At 40.2% G+C, this 23,729-nt stretch overlaps 1 protein-coding gene across 4 annotated transcripts in view; it reads right to left on the bottom strand.

The window, feature by feature from the left end:
* Phkb (phosphorylase kinase regulatory subunit beta) overlaps window positions 1–23,729 on the bottom strand; it is a 199,180-nt gene that overhangs the window by 45,192 nt on the left and 130,259 nt on the right. For all 4 annotated transcript variants that reach the window (XM_005367021.1, XM_005367020.1, XM_013353722.2 and 1 more), the window contains 2 exons: window positions 3,730–3,785; window positions 3,168–3,261 (listed from right to left, as the gene is read on the bottom strand). In XM_005367021.1, the coding sequence (XP_005367078.1) occupies window positions 3,168–3,261; window positions 3,730–3,785 (150 nt within the window). The remainder of the gene's footprint in view (window positions 1–3,167; window positions 3,262–3,729; window positions 3,786–23,729) is intronic.

Below are 23,729 nucleotides of genomic sequence, written 5' to 3'. Positions count from 1 at the left end.
AGCCATGCTTCAGACTTTATACTGTATCCAGATCACTATGACGGACATCTCACCAGGCACATTACAAGTTTTAACCACACGAGGCAAAAGCCCTGCTTCCAGTTGTCTGTCCTTATGTCCTCTTTTGAGTGCTGAAACAGGGTGCAGCTTCTCAGAGGAAAAGGAGCAGTGATTGGCATTAGATTATGTGCACCCAACTAAAATTAGATTTTTTTCTTTTAAAAGACAGACTTATAACGGACACACAAACACACACACACACACACACACACACACACACACACACACACTAAACAACATATCTTAGGGGAGGAAGCCCCACATAGCAGCTAGTTTGGAAAACAGGTTGGAGCCACAACCAACAAATCCTCTTCCATCTTGACACAAGCACAGGGAAGCTTTGTTGGTCACAAGTTTGTCTTACGTCCTATCTCACCACCATAGCATAAATCACTTGCTAACATCATTTTAAAGCGATAAAATGCAAATCAGGACATGCTTCAGATACTGTGCAATAGAATGTTTTCTATTGCTCTGTGATCCTATAGCACTTTGTACAAATACCTAACTATAGCTGCTATCACAGTGAACTGTCATACATACTACTAGACTCAGAGGTCATTTAAGTCAAACTCAGTGCTTTGCATATTCTAGCAGTTTGCTGATGAGTGGATAAAAGCTATATTCAAGTGATTTTACTTTTTATCTATACTGACTGTCTTTTTACATATAAATCACATGTCATCTGGTTAAAAAAAACCCTACCTATCTACCATTAAAAATGTGCTCATATCAATTAGACCTGAAGGACGAGCTTTGGGTTCCTTTGCTTCAAGGCCATACTTCCCAAGGACTAACCTTCCTTCCTATTCTCTAGCACTGCCAGGAAGAGACCGGGAAGCGTCTCGGCTGACACAGCCTGTGCCCGGCTGTACTATGTGATCCTTTGGCCTCTGGCATCCTTTCCTCCCATTTTGTGTTCCCGTTTCTCCTTGCAGCTCCCCATTTCCTTCTTTTATCATAAAACAAAACGAAACAACAAGAGCAAAAAACAAACAATAACAAAACACAAAACTCCATCATTTCTACTTAGGTGTGATTTTATTTTAAGTGTTATCTACTTTAAGAATCCTTATATTTTTTAACTTTATCCTCTTTTGTTTTGTTTTGTTTTGTTTTTGGTTTTTCGAGACAGGGTTTCTCTAGAGCTTTGGAGCCTGTAATAGAACTAGCTCTAGTAGACCAGGCTGGCCTCGAACTCACAGAGATCTGCCTGCCTCTGCCTCCCGAGTGCTGGGATTAAAGGCGTGTCTCTGCCCAGACTAACTTTTTCTACGGTGTGTTGAGTAGATGGGAAAAAAAAGGATGCAAACACATTTCAATTTATTGATTGTGTGGGTACACACGTGCCATAGCTGTGTGTGAAGGTCAGAAGACAGCTTCGAGGACTCAGTGCTTTCCTTGCCTGATGTGGTCATGGAGAGCTAATCAAGCCGTGGGGTAGTGCTCTTATCCTCAAGAGCCCTGTGCGTTTTAAAGAAGAATGAGGTAGTGCTCTTGGTGCCTCGAAACCAGGTTTTCGTTTGTGCTGTCTTATTGGCAAGCCAAGTATGATGACCATGGATTATGGGCCCCTGCATTTTCCTGAATAACACACACCTCACTTTCAGCCTTCATTCTTTAGCAACGGTCAAGGCTATGACTTCTATCATTTATGTCAACGTAACCTTGATTCCTGGAGAGGTATTGTTGTAAACACTCTGTCAAGCAGTGGGTAGCTTGTTTCTGGACCTTTGAAACCAATTATTAAATAAAATGTGTTCATAAGTAACTATTGGGGTTGATAATTTCCTATATTGCACAAGCAAGAGAACCCACAAACACAGGCACCTCGGCACCCGTCTTCAGACTGAAGGGTCCTAGAATAAAAATAGAAAAATGTAGATTCCAGAGATAGGAATGTAGAAATAAAGAAATATAAAGTTGTAAGTCTAAAAGAATGAGAACAGACTGTCAGTAGCTTTCTCAGCAGCTTGAGGATTAACATGGATTACTCTGCTTTACAACCCATAGCTCTGTTAACAAGGCCAAAGCATCTCTCTGCAAACTGAGAGCTAGCCTATGGATATGAGCTGAGTCAACTCTTAGGAAATAGATCTGTGACCTCTGGGTTACGCATTATCCCTGCTCTGTGAGACTGGCAGCATCAAAGGGGAGAGCACAGGGCTCAGTAAACACTACCTGGAAGTACCAAGAAAGACAACAGATTAAGTACAAATACTAGTTTAACTGAAAAACTGTTAATGGAGATTGTAAAGTAAGGCAATCTGTATCTGAGTTTTACCTTGAGATTGTAAAAATTCCTTTGTTCAGACCTAATGCTTGGTGCTCCTACTATAAAAAGGTGGGTTCAGAAACAGGCCTTTGCCACAGCCTTACAAAATCCATTTCTGGCTGTGGGCTCAGCTAGCTGATAAGCTTTTTGTGCCCTATGAAGAATTTTTTATTTTTTTAATTTTATTCTGGATTATAGTTTCTGGAATAAGGTTTGCTTCTGGTTTATTAGTCTTTGCTGGCCTGTCCCCATCTTTGCGCGACCCCCCTGGACCCAACAAGACTAGTTCTCAAAGCCAACTTTTAATCTCACCCCAAATAGGCATCTAACTATGTCATAGGCAGTTATTGCCATTAAATTTCTTTAGAGTCAACAAACCTAACATCTAAGAATGATCTCACCTTCCAAAAAGTAAAGCTAGAAAAAAGCAGGGGCAGGGGGCAGTGATTATTAAAAAAAAAAAAAATTAAACTGAGGTTTTTACGGTAACACGAGGAAAATAAAATAAAACTATAACTGATGATTTCACATATGACAACTAAAATTCAGATTGGTCTGTCATTTAAAGTGCTTACTCAAGTCTAGCAATTGATTTTAACAAGAAAAGAAATCAAGACCCATGAATATAATGTACAAACACACACAATGAAGGATTTTGTTCATTTTGCTTTTTAACTTAAAATATAAAAAAGTGGACTTGTTAACTTAATTGCCAACTTTGAGATGGTGACCTCTCAGATTTTAAATTTAACTATGCATCTTGCCTTTGAATTAAGTCCAGCAGTTCTGTTCCAATACCTCTGTGCAAGGAGGAAGACACAGAATTACTTACTTTTACCAGCTCCTGCTGAGGCCAGATCTGAATAGGTTCCACCTGCTGGGGAGTTTGAGTTTGAATACCATACGTATTGAGGAAAACTTGAAGGCTGAACAGAGAACAGAGAGATGAGGAGGAGATGGAGGAGGCTGTTTATAGACATTACATTTTAGTTCGGGAAATGGGAATGAAGGGGGTAGAAGGGAACAGACAATGCTAACTTGGAACATACGGTAAATTTGTTATTATCTGAAATACACCATGCACACTAGAATCTGAAGGGCTTGATGGCTTCTTCCCCCAAAGTATCAGGAGATTTGGGGAGCAGTCAGAAAGATGGGCAATGATTTTTGGTAATCTCTGTAATGTGTGGGCACTAATTTCTCATATCCACATTTATGTTTATGATTTACCGTAAGTTAAACGTGAAAAGTATGTTGTACGACACTTAAGGTCACACTGATGTGCTTGAAACTGCCCAGGTTTATTTCCACCGCCATTCTCAACACAATAAACAGAAAGCAACCATCCCCACCCCTTCCCACAGAAGACTGCACCATACAGCTGCATCTCATACCGTTGGCTTTCTGCTACAAGGGCTACATGAACCACCAAGTCATTTTCCAGTGGACCCTGCAGGGCACAAAAAGAGGAAGGAGAAACATTGAGAAAGATTTGATCATGACCAGCTATAGTGAGAATCAAGCTCAATATTAACGATCTCCAAGCAGTTCATGAAAGTGACGGACACCAGCTGGGTCTAAGCGCTGCCTTCCTTTTCTTGCCCATCACTACCTACTGATCAATTTGATGCTGTGGACAGAGTAACAGAACACCAGGAGGGAAAGTCATAAATCTCACCAGTTCTAGAGAGGCTAGCTTGTCAGGGCTTTTTTGAATGATGCATAAGAGTGGTTTGGGGAAGGAGAGTAATTTTCCATCATTTAACTCTGAAGGGAAGAGGAGGAACTAAAAATAAAAAGCTCAATTTATGTGCTCCCCATAAAAAATGACTGTGAGTTAAAACCGCTCATTTGACATCTTAACCATATATAAGCTTATTCCCTTTCTGTTAGCTAATTTTCCTTTGGTACTTTATATATATCAAATTGCTTTTTTTCCTAATATTTTGTTCCTACATATTTGTCTACATAATTAGCATTATGTCATTAAATATTAGCTGTCAGTATTGGGAAAGAGTCACTATGATATATATTATACATATATAATTAACATATATGCTAAAATGAACCCAACTTCAAGCCTGTATAAATTATCCATATTAGGTGCTCTGAAAGTACTGATCAACTATAACTATTTTCCAGTAACAAATCCAGCAGTCCCAATAGTATGCTATAGCACCTTTGATTTACTGTAAGTTTCTGTGGGACGGCAGACAAGAAACAGTGGAATATTTCTATTAGCAGTAAACATCATAAAATCAATAGGAGAATTCCCAGAACCATCATGAAAGTGACATTACAGTCAGACTGTCATATGATTTAAGTAAATGAAGAAGAGAAATATGACTTAGCAACCCAACAAAATCAAACACACCTTACAAGGTTATAAACTGATACTTGATAAGACCTTGCAAATGACTGTTTCTCAAAACAACAAGAAAAGTTAATAATTCAGAGTCTCATCAAGATTTCAAATAACAAATAAAGCCATTAAGCCAATGAGACCTATTAATGACTTTGTTTCCAGGACAAAGATGTTTATGGGTTTCTTAGTAAACAGTAAGTCAAAACATACACTCTAATACAGGCGTCACAACGAAGCCCTTCCAGCCCCCATTGATCAGCTGCTCTCTTCTTTCTGAATCACAGGTGGGTTAGGGTGACACTGTCGCCACTTGACTGTGTTCAGAGTTAAACAGCCATTATACCTTGAATCACCATGAGTAAGTACCTCGTTAGGCTCATTAGATAACAGGGCAGAAAACCAGCATGGCACAGAGTTCTGATTCACAGTCGTCTCCCAGATGCGGCTGGGCTCTGCACCGCCAGCACCACCCCCTCCGCCCACTCTACACACCGGAAGCATTCAACAGGGGTGGTCCCACCACCACTCCACGCCTTTCACTGTCAGAGTCAGAACCATCTTTCCCATTTTTAAAAAACCAATTGCTTTCTAAAGATTGCAAATTTGCTCTGACAACTTTCTTATCAGAAGGCAATTAGTACCTTCTGAGTGGTATTTTCTCTAATAATACAGTATTTTCAATGTCTAAAGTTCTTCTCTCTCCTTTTCCCCTCTGGCCAGCCCTGTGTAACCCCCACTCTCCCTTTCCCATCATGCCTCCACTTCCTCACTTGACCAAGCACGTATTGATACACAAGGCTCCACATTAGACCATATTTCAGCTAAATCTAGCTGTGTCCCTCCTTGAGGAGCTCAGTCCACTGAGAGACGTGGAGAATTGCAAGCTATGACATATGTCTATGATAACATGAAATCTTTCGTCGCATTTTATTATGGTAGAGCTACCTTGTTAGGAAACCGATCTCCAGAGCATATTACATCACACAGACAGACCACGCTTTACTTAAGGAATGCTTACTTTAGTAGACACTTGGGTGGTTTCTAATTTTTTTTGCTTCTGCAGAAGACTTGTCGTTACTTCAGAGAACTGTCTTTCGGGGAGAACAAAGCGCTTCACATATCTGACAGAGAAAACACTCGCTGAAAGGGTACTGCTGCTGTAACTGTGCTCAGCTATTTTTACAGCCACCATGGGACAGCTGACCCTCTCTGATGAGTTAAAAATCTATGTCACCCTGGATCCACCATTCTAAGACATGTAGATCTGCCATTATCATATTTGTGTAAGACTAGTTCCTCCCTAAAGAAGTTCAAAATATCTCAAAAAAGTATGAATGTCTGTCTTCTTTACTCTTTAAATTCAGATGCTGAAATTTTAACCCTGAAGTAGGACTTTAACCAAAAAGTGGGCCCACACTAGACAGCGAGTCTGCCAGTTCAGGGATGTGAGACCTGCAGCTTCCAGCACCGTGAGATGTCATTTAAAAGCTGCCCAGTTTGTGGTGTTCTGCTTCAGGAGCTGAGCAGACTGAGACACTTTTCATCTTTCTCTGCTCGAACTTGAACAAAACCCTCCTGTGCCTCGCCTGTGCAGGCCTCCCTCTGCTCTCCGTCCAGGGATTCATGACCCACATATGAGGTCCTTGGGAATGTGTGAGCACTCATTCCATTCTGTCCATTCTCCACAGGCCTCATTCACTCCAAAGCTTCAAATTATTATCCCTGAGCAGGTCTTTCTGTGATTTCTAGTTTTCAACTTGCTTTTTAGTTCCAGTTCTCACAGCTTACTTGTTTTATGGACATTTTCCTCTAGGTTCTTTCTAAAGTGAGTTTTAAAACTTGACTCTTCATTAACCCGACCCTCATTCCAAATAGATTTTTATTACAACTATTTAATTGGTCACTGTCTTTCAGTGCCTCCGAGTCATCTTTGATACTTTACCCTTTAAGTCCAATTTCTACAGCGGTTTTCTGGAGTGAAAAATGACATCAGCTAATACTTAGAATACCACTTTGTGTATAAGAGCCATTTAAGTGCTTAACAAACTGTTCCTACCTTAAAGATGAGCAAAAGAAAGCCCAGAAGCCTTAGCCAGCTCACATCCAAGAGCGCAAAACTAGTGACCATCAACACTAGAATCCAGAGTCAGGCAGCAAGTAACCACTCACTTGCTGCAGGACCACAGAGAGGGCAGATTTGGAGACTGAAGAAATCAATCTCATAGAATCCCATCTTCCCACCTTCAGTCATGATCGGGGTCATCTAACAGGAACCTTAAACTTACCCCGACAAAAACAGATGTATTAATTTCCAACAAAGATTCTTTACTTATATGAAGCTCACATTATGAATTCTTGTTCTGTTAAAAAAAAGTTAATTCTTTTTTCTGTCTTTTCAATAATAACTAAAAAAAATGATCAGCACACATGAAGTATCAAGAAGTTATACTAAATTACTCATGGAAATGCCTCTATTCGATATGTTCTTACAATGGCTCCATTTACTGATGAGAAAACTCAGGCATGGAGAGTTTTAAGAACTTATGGGCTTGGGATGTAGTTCAGAGGCAGAGTACTTGTCGTGAATGCATGAGGTCCCTGTGTTTGATCCCAGCACCACAAAACCAACAACATTTATAGAACAAAATTAAATATAGGATGTTACTGCAAAAAATATATCTTTATGAAAACCATCAATATGTACAATCAATATGTCAATTAAAATTATATCGTCATGACTCAAAAAAAAAATTAAATTCAGCAAGTGGCAAGGCTGGGATTCAAACCAGTCTAGCCTGTTTCTTATACCATTGGAGTGTGCTGTACGCCTGTCTAATGTGTTGCTAACTTACAAAAATAAGTCCACTTGCTCTGCCTGCCCCCTTCCCCCCACATCCCTAAAAATGTCACAGCTCTCCATCTGCACTGTCACTAGAATCCTACTCAAAGACGCCAGGATCCTGTACACGGTCACCTAACTGGTCTATCTACCCCATCTTAACTTCCACTCAGTGCCTCCCTCCTACAGACAGGGATTTAGAAAGAATAAATCCACCATTCATAATTGGCATCCCACCCCATCTCTGCATGTATAGCATCCAAACTCTCCAATGGTTTCCTGTCATGGAAATGGTTGTAGGTCAAGAACCAAGCTGCTTTAAGGGCCTTCCTGCTCTAGCTCCCGCCCACCTGATTCTCTCTCTTCTTTCCCACCATGCTGTATGGACACTGGGTTCTCTCTGCTCCATCACAAGGCTTTTGCAGTGGCTGCTCTTACTTGGAATGGTTTTCCAACACATTGTTAAATGGATGACTTCTTACCACATGGGTCCAACCATAATCCCTCCCTCTTAGGGTTTCTCTTTCCTCTATACCTAACCTGCTTTACCCAGGAATCTCCAGCTTCTCTTGCTAGTCTACTACCTTTCAGACTACCTTAAAGGTCCTGTCAGCTCCAGAACCTGTGTTACATAGTTCATTGTTATTCAGTCAGCAGAAAATAACTCCATGAGAGCAGGGACATCAAGCTACCTTGTGTTCACTGTTCTGCCCAGTGCCATCACCGTTTGATAAATGAGCGCTCAGGAGAGTCTCTCAATTTACTGTTTATCTGTAATTAGGTCTACCACACATGGAGAGGTTCAAAGTAAAACTGACGTCATGTAAAATATTCACAACCCTTGATTTACTACACAAATCATATTTATACTATTGTTTTTCATGTGACTCCTGAAGTCACTTTTAGCTCAATCAGTGTTTGCTAACTTAGGTATTCACCAGAAATAGTAAAAGTCTACTTCAGAACCGGGGATATAGCACCTGCCCAGCACACACATGATCCTAGACTCAATCTCCATTGCTGGAAAAAAAAAACCTAAAACAAAATATATATTGTACGTAATTATGATGACTATATTTACATTTATAACACTGGAATCCAAGACCACTAACTCTACGGCATATTTTTTTTTGGCCTGATAAACCTCTCTGACTATACAATAACTCAAATCAGACCAAATCAAACCAAATTAGAAGTCCAGGTTTAATGGATGCCAATGCATCCCCACCACCACCCCAGAAAACGCGGAGAGGGAAAAGGAGAGACCCTGTATTGGTTCTCTTAGGGGCAGTTTAAATAGCCCGTGGGAATTGTCTTGACCCTCCCTGGGGAGGGGTCACCATTGGAGGGCTTTCTCGGAGGTGGAGTTTGGATTGAGGCAACTCTCAGGGGAGGAGGCTTGAAATGGAGCTTTCTACCCAACATTCCAAAATTGATGCCAGGAGCTGGGGTGAAGCCCCCAACCAAACATTCCAGACTCTTTTGGATAAAGGGGTGTCAGGGCGTTGAGGTGACGCTTCCAACCAAACTATCTAGAGTCACCCAGACAGTTTCCCTGGTGTTTTCCTTCAAACAAGCTTCTGTCAGTCTTCTGGACTATAAAGTCAAGTTATTGTCCTTGTGCCACTGATTTGCATGAGGAGGTAACCAATCGTTGAACAAATGAAGAGAGGAATGATGGGTAAGAGCATGGATAGCCCTACGCCGTGTTTAGCACAGGGATTCTCTACCCCACCCAGTGTCTCATTAGAACACTGCTCTCCTCCTGCCTACTTGAGAACACTTCACAGAAAAGACGGTTCGCTCTCGCCCATCTCAAGCTACTGCCTGCTGTCCTTCATGTTAGGATGCAATTCTCTTCTCTGTCTATCCACATCCTCTGCCGAGGATTTAGTCTACTCTAACTACGACTCCAAAACATCAGAGTGCTCGTGCTTCTTCCATCTCTGCTAGCAAGAGCAGGTTCCCACAACAATACTGAGCACTCATCACAGACTGCTTTAGGCCATTTGTGGAAGGGTTATCTGCTTATGGAACGTTTATGAGTCTAGATAATGACAGACTACTGGAAGGACCCTTTTTTACACAGGAATGGACATGATACCCTGGTATTCATTTAGGGTCTTGGAATAAAAACATGTTTAGTATTCCTGATTGCAACATATGAATCCTAAACACACACAGCAAATGTTTGCAAATATGGGGCTGGAGAGATGGCTCAGAGGTTACAAGCACTGGCTGCTCTTCCAGAGGTCCTGAGTTCAATTCCCAGCACCCACATGGTGGATCACAACCATCTCTAGTGGGATCTAACGCCCTCATCTGGCATAAAGCTGTACATGCAGATAGAACATTCATACATAAATTAAAAAATAAATCTTTAAAAAGTGTTTGTAAGCCTGGCGGTGGTGGCGCATGCCTTTAATCCCAAGACTCAGGAGGCAGAGACAGGCAGATCTCTGTAAGTTCAAGGCCAGCCTGGTCTACAAGAGCTAGTTCCAGGACAGGCCCCAAAGCTACAGAGAAACCCTGTCGCAAAAAAACAAACAAAAAAAGGGGGGGGGTTGTAAATTAAACAGGATTATTTTTAACAATAGGAAATAATCGTAACTAAATGTATACACATTTCTATAAACAATCATGTTAATCATGATAATTAATGTTAACCCATAGCTGAAAATATTCATTAAAATTTTTCATATCTATAAATAAAACCAGGCTGCATCTTGTTTTTAACATTTTCCACCTTGATAACAAACACATTTAACATTAATATATAATATTAACCATTTTTAAGTAGACAGAAGAACATTTATGGAATGCCTTGCCCATCAGCTGGGTACTACTTAGATTAAAATTGCAACTCATCTTGCTTAAAATTTGAGATGATAATTAAAACATTGCACGTACATCTGTCTAGATTTAAGTTTTTAAATTACTCACATCAGGCCAAAGTAGTAGCAGAGAAGATCTGCACCTGGGAACTATAAATAAACAGTAAAAAAAGTTTCAAGGGTGTTCAGAGAAGCCGTAATGCGGGTGCGTCCCCAGACTTTTCGCTCTCCTGTTCTTTCATTTACCTAATGCTTTTCAGAAGACAATTCACCCGTAAGAAACAAAAACTTTAAATTATAGAAAGTTTTCTGTAAATGTCTAATAATTGCATCTTTGCTCACCTACTTCAACATCATTTCACAGAGACTTGCAATGATTATTCATAGCGCACTTTAGAGTTAGCCCATGCTATTAAGCAGGTGGGATCTATATAAACATGGAGTACTTCTGGTGCTTTTTCCACTTAATGATCATATTCCTTTTCACATGTTAGTACAGAGAACACAGAACATGTCTTCATATTCATCTCGTTTGGCAATCCATTTTAGAGTTGATTAATACTATCTCACATTTGTAACCACTTAGAGAAGTCAACCTACTGCACTGAAATCTCGGGAAACAGTTGTGCTTGCAAAGTAGAACCATTCAACATCAGCTGTTAATTTTGCTTTTAAGAGTTGACCACTCCACCCAACTCATTCAAGGCATTACTACCACTGGTTTATGTGAGTCACGAGAAAACTATTATGAGAAGCGATCAGTAGGCCCAACTTTGAGGAGGAAATGTGGCTCCTTTTTTATAAGATGATGGCATGGAATGATACACGGATGTTCAGTAGCAATTTATTCGCAGAAAGTGCAGCTTCTGAGAAGATGCATCTCGTTGTTTCTCTGCTTATTTTTGTCTTCTGGTTTTAGAATGTTCATGTTGAGAATGCTAGTGTGTTTCAAGAGATGCTACATGCCATGTGTTATTCAGCACTCGGTTGCCCATTCTCATGGCAATGCTTTAAAAATTAGGAAACTGGCACCGAGAGAGAGGCTGTGGATTTCCACAAAGTCACAAATCTCACTGATAGAAGGGAACTGGGCTGAAGTCAACATGGCATTTTGTCATAGTATTTGTTTCACAGACTACGTGCTGCGGCTACTGTATTTTATACTCACACATGCACACTCACGTGGAGAGGAGCAAGGTAAGGGACAGAAGTGGGGAAAGAGAATCACTGTAAGGAGGTAGCCTGCATAGTATGAAATGGAACAGATTCCAAGGGGCACAGGGTTGGTGGTAAGCTCTTGTACTGGGTGGTTTTTCATCAACTTGACACAAGCTACGATGATTTGGAAAAAGACTCTCAATTGAGAAAATGTCTCTATAAGATTGGCGTATAGTCAAATCTGCCAGGCATTTTCTTGCTTAATGATATGGGGGGGCCCAGGTCACTACTGATGGTGCTGCTCCTGAGGATGTGGTCCTGGGTTGATAAGAAAGCAGAGCAAGTCATGAGAAGCAATCCAGTAAGCAGCACTCCTCCACGGCCTCTGCATCAGTATACTGCCTCTAGGTTCTTGCTCTGACTTCAGTGGTGGACTGTGATGTGGAAGTATAAGTAAATGCTTTCCCTTTCAAGTTGCTTTTAGTCATGATGCTTATCACAGCAATAGAAACCCTTACTAGGACAGCCGAACTCAGGAGGCAGTATCTACAGTTCAAGTCTGAACCTGAAGGGATGGGGTAGCCCCAATCCAAGGGCGAAGGCTCAATACCTAGGAAAAGCCCAAAGGCAAGAAAATAGCCACTGTCCCAGGGAGTTTCACTGGGAGGACCCTCCCCTTATGTAGAAGGTTGGACTTATTCTATTGAGGTCTTCAACAGTTGAGGGTGGTCGAGCTACAACAGGGGAGGCAACCATGTTTACTTCTTGTTTGAATTGAAATATTAATGCCACTCAGAAACACCTCATAAAAAACTGAGGAGAATTGTTCAAATCCTGAGCAGTCTGTGGTCTAGACATACTGACCCATAAAATTAACCATTATGTGCTCGCAGGGAAGTGTAACATTGGTGGAGACAGGCGGAATGGGGTCAAGTCCCACCAACAGCCACTTGAGATAGTTTTAAAGATAACCTGAAGAACTGCCTGTAAAACACACATTGTTTTACAAATATGCTTTTGGGAGAATACATTTTTTTTAGCACTTATCAATTAAATAAAAAACCAGAGCCAGGTAGTGGTGGTACATGTCTTTAATCCTAGCACTTGGAAGGCAGAGGCAGGTGGATCTCTGTGAGTTCGAGGCCAGCCTAATCTATAAGAGCTAGTTCCAGGACAGGCTCCAAAGATACAGAGAAACCCTTTCTCAAAAAAACAAAACAAAACAAAAAAATAAAAAAATAGTTCTATTAAATAATCTACATAGTATGGAAAATTCGCAATTCTTTCTTCAACACTGCCCTGAGCTTTGATATAATTCACTTCATTTTTAATATGTCCTATGCTGCATAAAATAATCTTCTGTGGATGGCCTTTTACTGAAATAAAGACAAGTGAGGAGAGAGAGGAAGAAGAATAAAAGCAAGTCAACAAATAAATCCAAGGCCAGTTTTGTCTCCAGGGCACAGCATTTGCTGCGCCCTGTCCTCTGCTCTGGGGGATTACAGACACCCATGTCTGCTCATTAGCCCTCAGCAGGAGATCTTGCCAGCATGAGACATTTTGTCATTATGAGCCATTTTCAGCCAAACCTTATTAGCTGAAGAAACCTAGCAGACACTTTGTCCATCTCAATTCCAAAGCGAATGCTACTCCACAGTGTTGTCTCCCTGGAGCTAAGGAACAGGCCACACAGCAAAGAGGCACACTCAGCCTTATGATGAAGGCTATCTGACATTCCCAGGAAAGCCAAGGCAACAACCTGGAGTGCCCAATAGAAACAAGAGGAAAGTCGAACAGGAGTATCAGAAATAGCAGCGCCAAGCATAATTAAAAGGCTAACACTGGCTTAAGATTAGAGCTAGCCAGGGAGAAAGAGCCTGAGGGGCCCATCTATTTATATATTAGATTAGTGATTCTCTACAATTTCATTTAAAAGTAGAAAGTGAATTTTAAAAAGTATCTGTGGATCTCAGCTGCAGTTCCAGTGTCTGAAAGAACAGAGCAGGCCACGTTTGCTGATGCTTCTTCCAGGGACGCAAATACCTTACAGGAGAATACCAGCAACCTTGACACAGAAAACTCATTTTTAAAACAGTTTTTACCTCTTTCAAAAGCACTTTCTGTCACTTGATGTCACATACTTATCTTAAATGACAGAACTAAAGGTCTTGCCTCTGTCCCGGAAACAACAACAAAGCAGCCACACGGGCCCAGGCTGGGAGCCCAACCCATGCTATTCACAGCTGTGATTGCATGGAAGGGAAGAGCAAATATTGAGAAACCATAGGACAACTACAGGAAAGACCAACCCAGGAAACATCTGTGAATGGGGATGGGAGGGGGGAGCAGTTGGAAGCGCCAGTTCAAAGTCTAGTCATTTCAGTCTTGGGTTTTGTGTGAGGGACTTCATGTGAGTTACAACGAAAGAAGATTCCCTAACGGCAGACGAGGGAGCCAGGGTTTAGTAGCACAAGGTCAAAAAGCACCAAGTACAGCAGACAGGCTTGCTCTGGGTGTTCTCCTCTGTGTGTGACTGGCTCAGTTCTCTGGCGTCTGAGTTAAAACTGTTGGGTTTTCTTGTAACAAAGCAGAAGAGGTGAAGGGATTTTGTGAAAGAGGTGAAATAGGAAAAGCGTTTGGGGAACATTTTGTTTTTAGGGGAAGACACTCAAACACATCTGCAGTACCAGGTAAATCTGTAAACTGATGAAAGCTAGAAATCTGAAGACAAGAGTATCTAGACAAGGATGATGAGACACATGTCAAACCCCAGCACTCGGGAGGCAGAAGCAGGGGCTCTCTGTGAGTTTGAGGCCAGCCTGGTCTACAGAGTGAGTTTCAGAACAGGACTACATAAAGAACCCTGCCACTAAATATATAAAGAAAAAACTCATATGGAACAGGTTAAAGATGGAGGGAAGGGCCAATGAGTTACTTACTGCCAATTGATGACCTCAGTTGGACCCACAGGAAACCTTGTGGAGCAAGGACTGTGAACCTAGTCCTACAAATTGTACTCCAAGTTCCACATGAACACCATGGTATATGTGCCCTCTTGCAAGAAATGTATGTAGCTTAAAAAGCTTTAAAGTTGGATGAAAGAAGGGCAAGTTAATCCCAGCATTCGGAGAACTGAAAGAACCCTGCAGACATCCTAGAGGCAGGACCTCAGTACACACTAGGATTTAGTAGTCCTCTTTGACTTTTATTTTATAAACCTTTCTGAGAACTTAAAGGTCAACCTTTCCCTTTTAATAATTTTAACTTAAGAAGTATAAAGAAGCGTTCATGTTGTGAAACATGTAATTCATATTCTTGGGGGGACTTCGTAGTCTTTCAATCCCCAACACACAACAGATGGGAAGAGTCACGAGCAGCATCCATTGTCCCTTACATCTCATCTTTACACATAATCACAGGCTCCCACAATGAAAGACCTTTGTGAACAAGGCTGGGAAATATGACAGCCAAAACCAAAATAAATAAAATATAAATATTTGCTGAAGATTCATGAAATCAGGGCTGGAGAGATGGCTCAGTGGTTAAAAGCATTGCCTGCTCTTCCAAAGGTCATGAGTTTAATTCCCAGCAACCACATGGTGGCTCACAACCACCTGTAATGAGATTTAGTGCCCTCTTCTGGCCTGCAGACACACAGAGACAGAATATTGTACACATAATAAATAAATAAAAAAAAGATTCATGAAATCATAGGAAAATCATATGAACTGTATGAATATGAAGCCTTCTAGGTTCCAAACAATATTATTACACATTAAATTTGGGCATTTATAATTCAATATTTATGAGCAGAATATGCAAAGATAATGCAATCTGAGAAAGGACAATAAACAAGCCATATCTGAGCCAAATGAAAACTATCATTAAGCAGAGCTAATATTTTAGTGTAACTAAAACCATTGTTTAAATCTGCCTGAATTAAAACAATGGTTCACATTTGTATGAGTACAATCTTAATCACACAGAGATGTAAGAAAACTGACAGATAAAACAATAAACAAAGTTTAACATTCCCTACAAGAATAATGTTCTCCACTTCATGACGGTGGAGCTTCCTCACTATTACTGCAATTCTTTATCAAGTCAAAGCTTCACGCATCATTTGCAAGACACCAACAACATGGAATCCAAAAATATTATCAACTTATAGGAAGTAACTGGCAGAGAGTTAAAAGTAAACAGGACGCTTTCCAGTTCTGAAGATGACAAAGACACCCAGAAAGTACGTTGGTTTTATAGTATACAAGTTGACAGTGAGTATTTACTCCCTCGCTACACAGACACTGCTATTACTGGTGTGAGGGAGCAGCCCTGCAAACCCGCCGTTTAGAAGGTTTATCACAGGGGTAATGAGGGAGATGAGAATGCGGGACAATGACGTCAAATTCCTATTTCCCAACACGGCCCAGAAGGCCCCACATTAGCATGCCAGTGTCCAGCCCTGTGTCTGCTACCATGACCTGAGAGACGCCATGTTTCTTTCAATTTCCATGCCAATTTCATGACTTAAAAATTAAAGGCTCTACCCAAGGTCTTAATAGTCTCTAACGCCTATGCTGTGATATAGGCAATGAGCCTAAGACTCTGTATATGATTTTGAATTTTCTTAATGAAAGTAGAAAAATAATTCCCCTTCTGTTACAGAGATGAGCAGCTTAATGGCTTATTCAGGCACTTAAAAAGAGGAAGAGAAAAATGAAGCCAAAACACCATCTCCAATTCTAGGTTTGCAACAATACATTGTGGGGAAGTTTACTGAGGGAGGCTTTCATTTGTTTAACTATACACATAAATTGTTTTATCATCTCTTTCCTTTTTTCAGGAGCTATACAGTATAAAATGTTCTATTTATAGAGAAGTATTGAGTAAACAGAAATCATCTGATGAAAAGCACGTCTCATCAATAGTTTTTACATGCTATAGCAGCATTTTATTATTAATTTATTTATTTTCACAGCAATAAATATCAGACTGTGGTTCGTTCCTATTAGGACCAACTTGTAGCATAGAAATAGTCAACAGTTGTCTGGTAAGGGTCACCTAATATGATGGTTAATCTTCATGCTAACTTGGCCTGATTTGGAATCACCCAGGAGACACACCCCGACCATGCTGCAGATGTTTCCAGGGAGGGCTAACTAGGGAGAGAAGATCCAGCCTGAGTGTGCTTAGTACCATCAGGTGCGAGGAGTCCAAGACAAAATAAGAACAAAAGCGGAGAAAATTGAAATTAATCTTCATAAATGAATGAAGTGTGACCAGACATCGACATGTCGCCACAGCTAGGACAGTCTTGCTGCCACACCTCCCTCTTCAATGGACAGCACCCTCAAACTGTGAGCCAAGATGGACTGCTTCTTCCTTCAGCTGCTCTTGTCTATTACTTTGCCACATAAACACAAAAAGAAGCTGATGTGCTTGCTATAGAGTCAAATGCAGAAGCAGTATGCAGACATTTAAAGTACTTTATAAAAATAATGACTAGTAATTGAGTATCAAATATATGTTAATGATTATAAAATGACTATCCAATAAAGATTTAACCACAAAATGACATTTACATGTATCTACATATTTGTAAATAACATTTTCTCTCAGACTTATCAATATTTTTCTTATCTCTTAGTTATGCAATTTGAAATAAAAGTAAAACTAACACTTATTTAGCTCTTACAATGCATCACACATTTTCTTAAGTGTCTATACATTGTCATTTATGACACTGTAGGCAGGAGTTATCATTTCTATATAATAGACCAGGAAAGGCTTAGAGAGGACCTAGTTGAAAATGGAAGAGATAGGCTAAGCTTATATGATACAAAGACCACACTGCATCACTTTGGCAAGTGTGCTCATGTACACATACACATACACACACTCACTCAGTGCTTAATCTTCAGGAAGATACTTCATCAAGAATTTACAGTATTGTTTGAGACATGATTGTAGTCAGTTTGAATATATAAGTGATTAACTCCAAAAGGAAAAAAAATGAAGAAACCATTTCCTTTGGTGTCATTTAACAAAGAAGGATTCCAGATTTGTGTTCTCAACTTTACCCTCCCTGTGTCTTCTATCCTCTGTCTGGTGTGTGAGTCTGAATCTGTGTCTGTCTGAAGGCTGTCTTGTGAAGTGCTGTGTCTGTCTGTGTCTGTGCATGACTGTGTTCCTAGCAAAGGGCTTCCCTCTGTGTGTGTGTTTTGTTTAACAAAGGGCTTCTCTGTGTGTTTGTGCGTGTAACAAAGGGCTTGTGTGTGTGTGTGTGTGTGTGTGTGTGTGTGTGTGTGTGTGTGCGCACAACAAAGGACTTCGCCCTGTCTTTATGAACAGCACAGAAAGCATCATGTTTGGGGAAGAATGTGATATTTTACAGAAAAATTTAACAGAGTTTTATAAGGGATAAAGTCACTGACTCCAAAGGACCCAGAAAACAAACAGTATTCCAAACATCACTTGTTTATCAAGCAGAATCCAAATGTGTTTGACATTATCCATTTATGATAGATATTCATTCACTTTGGAAGGCTGCTTTGAACTTCTGTGTTTGCTGCTTTCAGCAAATGATCCACATTCATCACCACGGAGCCACGGCCTGGGAGTGCTCATAATTTAAGATAATGACTGTGCATGAGCTTAGGCTGTAAAAACTGATGACAAGGGAAATCCAAGGCAAGTAAGGGTGGTTGTTACATTGTTCTAAAAATAAGTTACACAAAAGGGTTGAGGCCTTTAGTCTCAGCACTCGGGAGACAGAGGCAGGTAGATCTCTGTGAGTTTGAGGCCAGCCTGGTCTACAAGAGCTAGTTCCAGGATAGGTTTCAAAGCTATAGAGAAACCCTGTCTTGAAAAACCAAGAATAAATAAATAAATAAATAAGTAAAGAAAGAAAGAAAAGCATTACAAGGCAAAAATAAAGGAGGGTAGAGGAAAGTTCCAGGTAAAGCTAATAAATTTATTCATAAGTGTAGAGTCCAAAAAACTGTGAACCAATTTCACCTTGTGTAAAGATAAAAGAGTTTTAGCTTGCTCAAAGTTGTTGACAAGAAGTGTGGCCACATACTCTGACCTAAGTTGTGGCTACTTGGTGTTTTGGATGTTTGGTCCAAACAGGTAGTTCCACTCCACCCTGACCAAAGGTCAAAGAATTCTATCATACTTCTGTTCCTTCTTTTGAATTAGGAGGTTTGACCTAGGAAGTGACTGCCTTCAAGGACACTTGGTCTAGGGTGGGCTCACTGCCTAAACAATAAAACGCTTTTCTCAAAAATTAAGGACTTGATGTCTCAAGTACTGAAGCAAGTAACTGTTCTAGTTGTCCTTTGTATCATGTTAAAAGTCTTTTGCTCCCCCTAACCCCTGCATTGTATTGGGGTATAAAAGTGTATAAAAAATTAAATGTGGGCAGATTTCAGTACTCACTGGAACTCCCTCTCGGTGCTATCCTATGTTTCTGGATTTTTATTTTCACTCTTTATTCCCTTTATTTTTTTTAACCCCCATGCCCCACCCTAGTAAGTGGTAGGTATCCTTGTAGAAGCCAGTCTCCAACGCATGAGGACACTCACTGATGTTGAGTAAGGCATCAGAAATGATCATTAAGACACTACCAGTGTAATGGTAAAAATAAAACACTGTGGTTCCCTCGAGGGGCAGCAGCAGGTGCCAGGCAGGGAGCCACATGGTGGGTGAGAGACCTCGGCAGGTCAGTCTGTCCCACAAGGAGCTGAGTCAGGTGAGAGACAGAGACAGATAGGCACACCATGCAGAGTGGGGTAGGATATTTATTTAGTTGGTTAAGGAAGGGAAGGGGAAAGAGGAGGGGTGGGGCTTGTCTCTTAAAGGGACAGGACAGACCATTACAGCCAGGCCTACTACTCACTGTGTATCTTTACTTTGGACCATACATCTTACTTTCTTAGTTGGATCTGTTTCACCTTTCATATTTCATCCATGACTAAAATCATCTTACACGTGAAATATTTTATTATGTATCATGCTTATAACCGAGACTTAATTTTAATAAGTTCAGCAGGTTAATTAGAGTGATGTTATTAAAAGCTCTCTTTAAACATGCAATTCAACTTCCTTAGTTCTTAAGTTTTTGATCAAGGTACTTAGATTTTTTAATAGGCTCTGGTACAAATAGTGTTGATAAGAGAGTCATATTTCCTTTGAGAGTAGAGAGAATTACCTAAGGCTAACCCCTGCATGGCTGTGGCATAGACAGCCTGGGTTTTCAGAAACACTGTGGATGCCTTGACTATTTTAGTCTATTTTATTATGATAGTCATAATAATTTCTATGCTCTATTAAACTTTACTCCCACACATACAGGTAAATAAATTTAGATTTTTGGTCCCACAGGAACACCTTATTTATTTATTTATTTATTTTTGCCAAGCTAATTGAGTTAGCTTGTTTTGTTTCTTTGAAGAAGAAATTATGTCTAAAGTTGGTTAATTATTTGAGGTCATATTGATGAACCAACCCAAAGAAAAGTGCAGATGTTCCTAAATCATCCATGATCAATAAACCTTTAAAAACTGAGTAAACTTGTCAAAGAACCTAAAAGGAAAAATACTTGTAAATAATGTGGGAGAAGTGTTATATAATTTACATACTAAGTTATGAAACCAGACAGTCTTTTTAAAAAATTGCTATTCATGTGCATTGGTGTTTTGTCTGCATGCGTATCTGTATGAGGGTGTCAGGTACACTGGAACTAGAGCTACAGAGAGCTGTGAGCTGCCACGTGGGTGCTAAGAATTGAACCTGGGTCCTCTGGAAGAACAGCCAATGCTCTTAACTGTTGAGCCATCTCTCCAGCCCCATAACCTTTTTTTTTTTTTTTTTTTTTTTTTTTTTTTTTTTTTTTTTTTTTTTTTTGTGGGGCAGCAAACTCAGCTTTCTGCACAGATGGCCTTTTGGCCATGTAACTGCTCCTTAACACTCAACAAAAATTACTCAAAGTTTACTGAAAACCTAGACTGCAGAAGACAGCAACAAAAGTGCTGGAAGCGAGAGTCTCCTGTTAAATCTTGCCAAACAATTTTAGATTTGAGGGTGACACCCACGATGCTGGCCACGAGCGCAGACCCACCACCGAGAGTGGAAACTGGAAGGGTACTCTGCAGGTACACAGTACAGGGGGGAGAAGTGAGGATGGCGCTGAGACTGAGTGCCCAGCTCCGCAGGGAGCTAGTCGGCTAGGCAGTAGGACATTTCCTCCACAGCATTAAACACACAGGCTTGTACTGCCTCCAGGGCAGCTAGAAGCTCCAGCAAAGAGCGCTCTTAATGTTCCTGCATTCGCCAAGGGCAGAGTGATGTGGGTCTGGATTGCTTCCTAGCAGACACTTGGCTCATGAACAAGGCTAGCCAGGAAAAACCTCCCAATTACATTCTCCACTTCTTATTGGGGAGGAGACTACTTAATTTAAGTCTGAGAATAATCGGCACATTTATTGTACTATAAACAATCAGCTAATGAATCACTCCAGACACATAGCAAAATAACTACCAGGAAGAAACAGGAACTCCACATTAATGAAAAGTACAAAATTATCCTGGAAATTATGCATAGTGAAATGATCAAGAAGCAGAAGAATGATTATTGTGTGATTCTGCCTACATTATTTGCCTATAATAGACAAATTCAGAGACAGAAAGTATAACAGGGCTTACAAGGTAGAGGGAGGGGGAGCTGTCATTAAATGAGTTTTTGTTGGAGACAAAGATTATTAAAAAGGTTTTAGCATGGACAGTGGTTGGTGATGGCTATAAATATTGCCAATGTATTTAAAGCCAACACACCATTTGCTTTATGAATGGTTAAAATAATGACCATTGTATATATTTACTCCACTTAGAAGTGTATGTTAGAAATTACTCAGAAATGAAGGCAACTAGAGATTAAGCAAAGAAAGAGGTTGGATTCCTACCTCATATCAGATACAAAAATTCAGGAAAAATGGACAACACACCTAAATTTAAGGGATAGTACTGCAGAATTCTTAGAAGAAAAGATAGGCGTAAGCTACAAGGTTGTGATTTTGAACTAGGTAATGGCTTTTAGACATGACACTAATGCAAAAGTAATCAAAGAAAAACTGGACTTCATCAAAATTTTAAATTTCTATGCTTCAAATGACAAGAAAGTGGAATGATAGTTTACCAAATGGGAGAAAATGTTTGCAGTTATACAAAGGAATCATCTGGGACACAGAGAATTTTGGTAACTCAACTGCCAGCAAACATATAAAAATATGATTATTTTTTGCAACTAGGGGTATGAAAATCAAACACAGTTAGGTACAACTTCACCACCCCCGCTACCTTAAAGCCAGGGAGATAAGTATTAGTACAAATGTAGAAGAATGAAATCCTTCACACATTGGAGGAAATGCAGAATAGTGTAGTCACACGGAAGTCAGTCTGGCAATTCCCCGAGAGTTCAACTGCAGCTTAGCATATGATCCAGCAATCTCACTCTTAGCTATATCCAAGAGAAATGAAGGCATGTGGAACACAGGGACTGCACTGGGAGGCTGGCAGCAGAATTATTCATAATGGCCAAAGCTTAGAAACAATTCATATGTTCATAAACAAAATATACCATAAACCTAAGTGGCATGTTGTTCTACCATAAAGGGATTGGAGTGTTGTTAAGTCCTGCGGCTGGTATAAATCTTAAAAATGTTATGCTGAGAAAAAATGCCAGTCACTAAATATTACAGATCATACAAATAAGCAAAAGCACAGAGATGGGGAACACCGTGAGGGAACCATGACTAAAAGTGCAGGAGTTGTTTTTTTTTTTAAAGTAAAATTGATTTTAGTACATACAGTGCAAAAACTATTGAACTAAACACTTACTTTAGTGAATTTATGAAGTACAAATTATGTGTTAAGCTGTTAGAAAAATACTTTAAATGATATTATTAGTGTTTTGAAAAATAATTTTAGAGAAAGGTCAAGGAACACAAACTCCTTCTTTATTCATTAGAAGACTTTAAATTATCCATTAAAAAATTCTGGTATGAGGGAAAAGGTGCCCCAGACAGATGGTTCCAAAAGACTGAAAACAGGTAAGCTAGACTGCTCAGATATCTGAGTCTGAATACTGGCATCCAAGTGGGATTCTGAGACCCTGCACTCTCTAGGCTGGGTCCTGGAGAGGTTGGTTTAAAGCAACAGACAGACACAGCCAAGAGAACAAAAGAAAGCATTTTTTCTCATCATAGGAGCAGGGCACAAAAACAGTGACCATGCAGAGCCTAGTCCTAGTTTCTCAACAGAGGCACCAGTTGCCTACCCACGGTTCTGTACAAATTCCTATGTGAGCGTAGTTAACCATACCTACAGTGGCTTCAGAGTGTGGCAAATCTATTCAACCCCTGCTCCATGAAGTAGAGAGCCACATAGAAGGTAGATTCATCTATCAGCTGGGAATAGTGACACAGGAGACTTAACGCACAGTCAACAGTTTTAAACTGGCAGAATTTCTCATCTCAAACTACAGAAGCCATCGACCAGGAATCCTTCCTATATTAAAACAAACAAATCCTACACTTCAGTACTGAAGACAACATAAAAATGTTCCTTGACAAATGGAAACTATGGAACTGGCTGCTGGAAGAGTTACCCACAGATAATATAAAGACGCTTCTGAAACAGAAAATAACACTGGAAGGAAATAACAATGAGAAGGCAGAGTGAGGTAAGCACAGTGCACTGTCTTTCACTTTAATGAATTTCTTTAATCAGACTGGTAGGTGAATAGAAATTATAACAACTGGACTTGTCGTTCAATGACCAGAGGGGAAATAGTGAAATATTCACACCCAACAGCGTGTCCTTTACAAGGCAATGGTAAAATAAACTATGGTATAGTCATACCGTGGAGTATAACTCAGTCATGAAAAGAAGCAAACCATAGATACATTTAACTACTGGCTGCTCTTACAGAAGAGCTGCGTGATGTTTTGATTGTGTTCTGACAAATAAAGCTTACGTGGAGTCAGAGGGTGGAGCTAGCTACTAGCTTACCAAAATTAACCATAGAGGTTTGGAGGACTATAGACAGATAGGAAAGAGGAAGTAGTAAGGTGGGGCTGGGAGAGGATCTCGCCCCTTTGGAGGAAGAAACGGAAGAGGTAGGAAGTCACTGGTGGCTGC

Source organism: Microtus ochrogaster, unplaced genomic scaffold (assembly GCF_000317375.1).
Source record: "Microtus ochrogaster isolate Prairie Vole_2 unplaced genomic scaffold, MicOch1.0 UNK15, whole genome shotgun sequence".
Classification (NCBI taxonomy): domain Eukaryota; kingdom Metazoa; phylum Chordata; class Mammalia; order Rodentia; family Cricetidae; genus Microtus; species Microtus ochrogaster.
The sequence above is the reverse complement of the archived record's forward strand: the minus strand, read 5'-3'. Positions and strand labels throughout refer to the sequence as shown.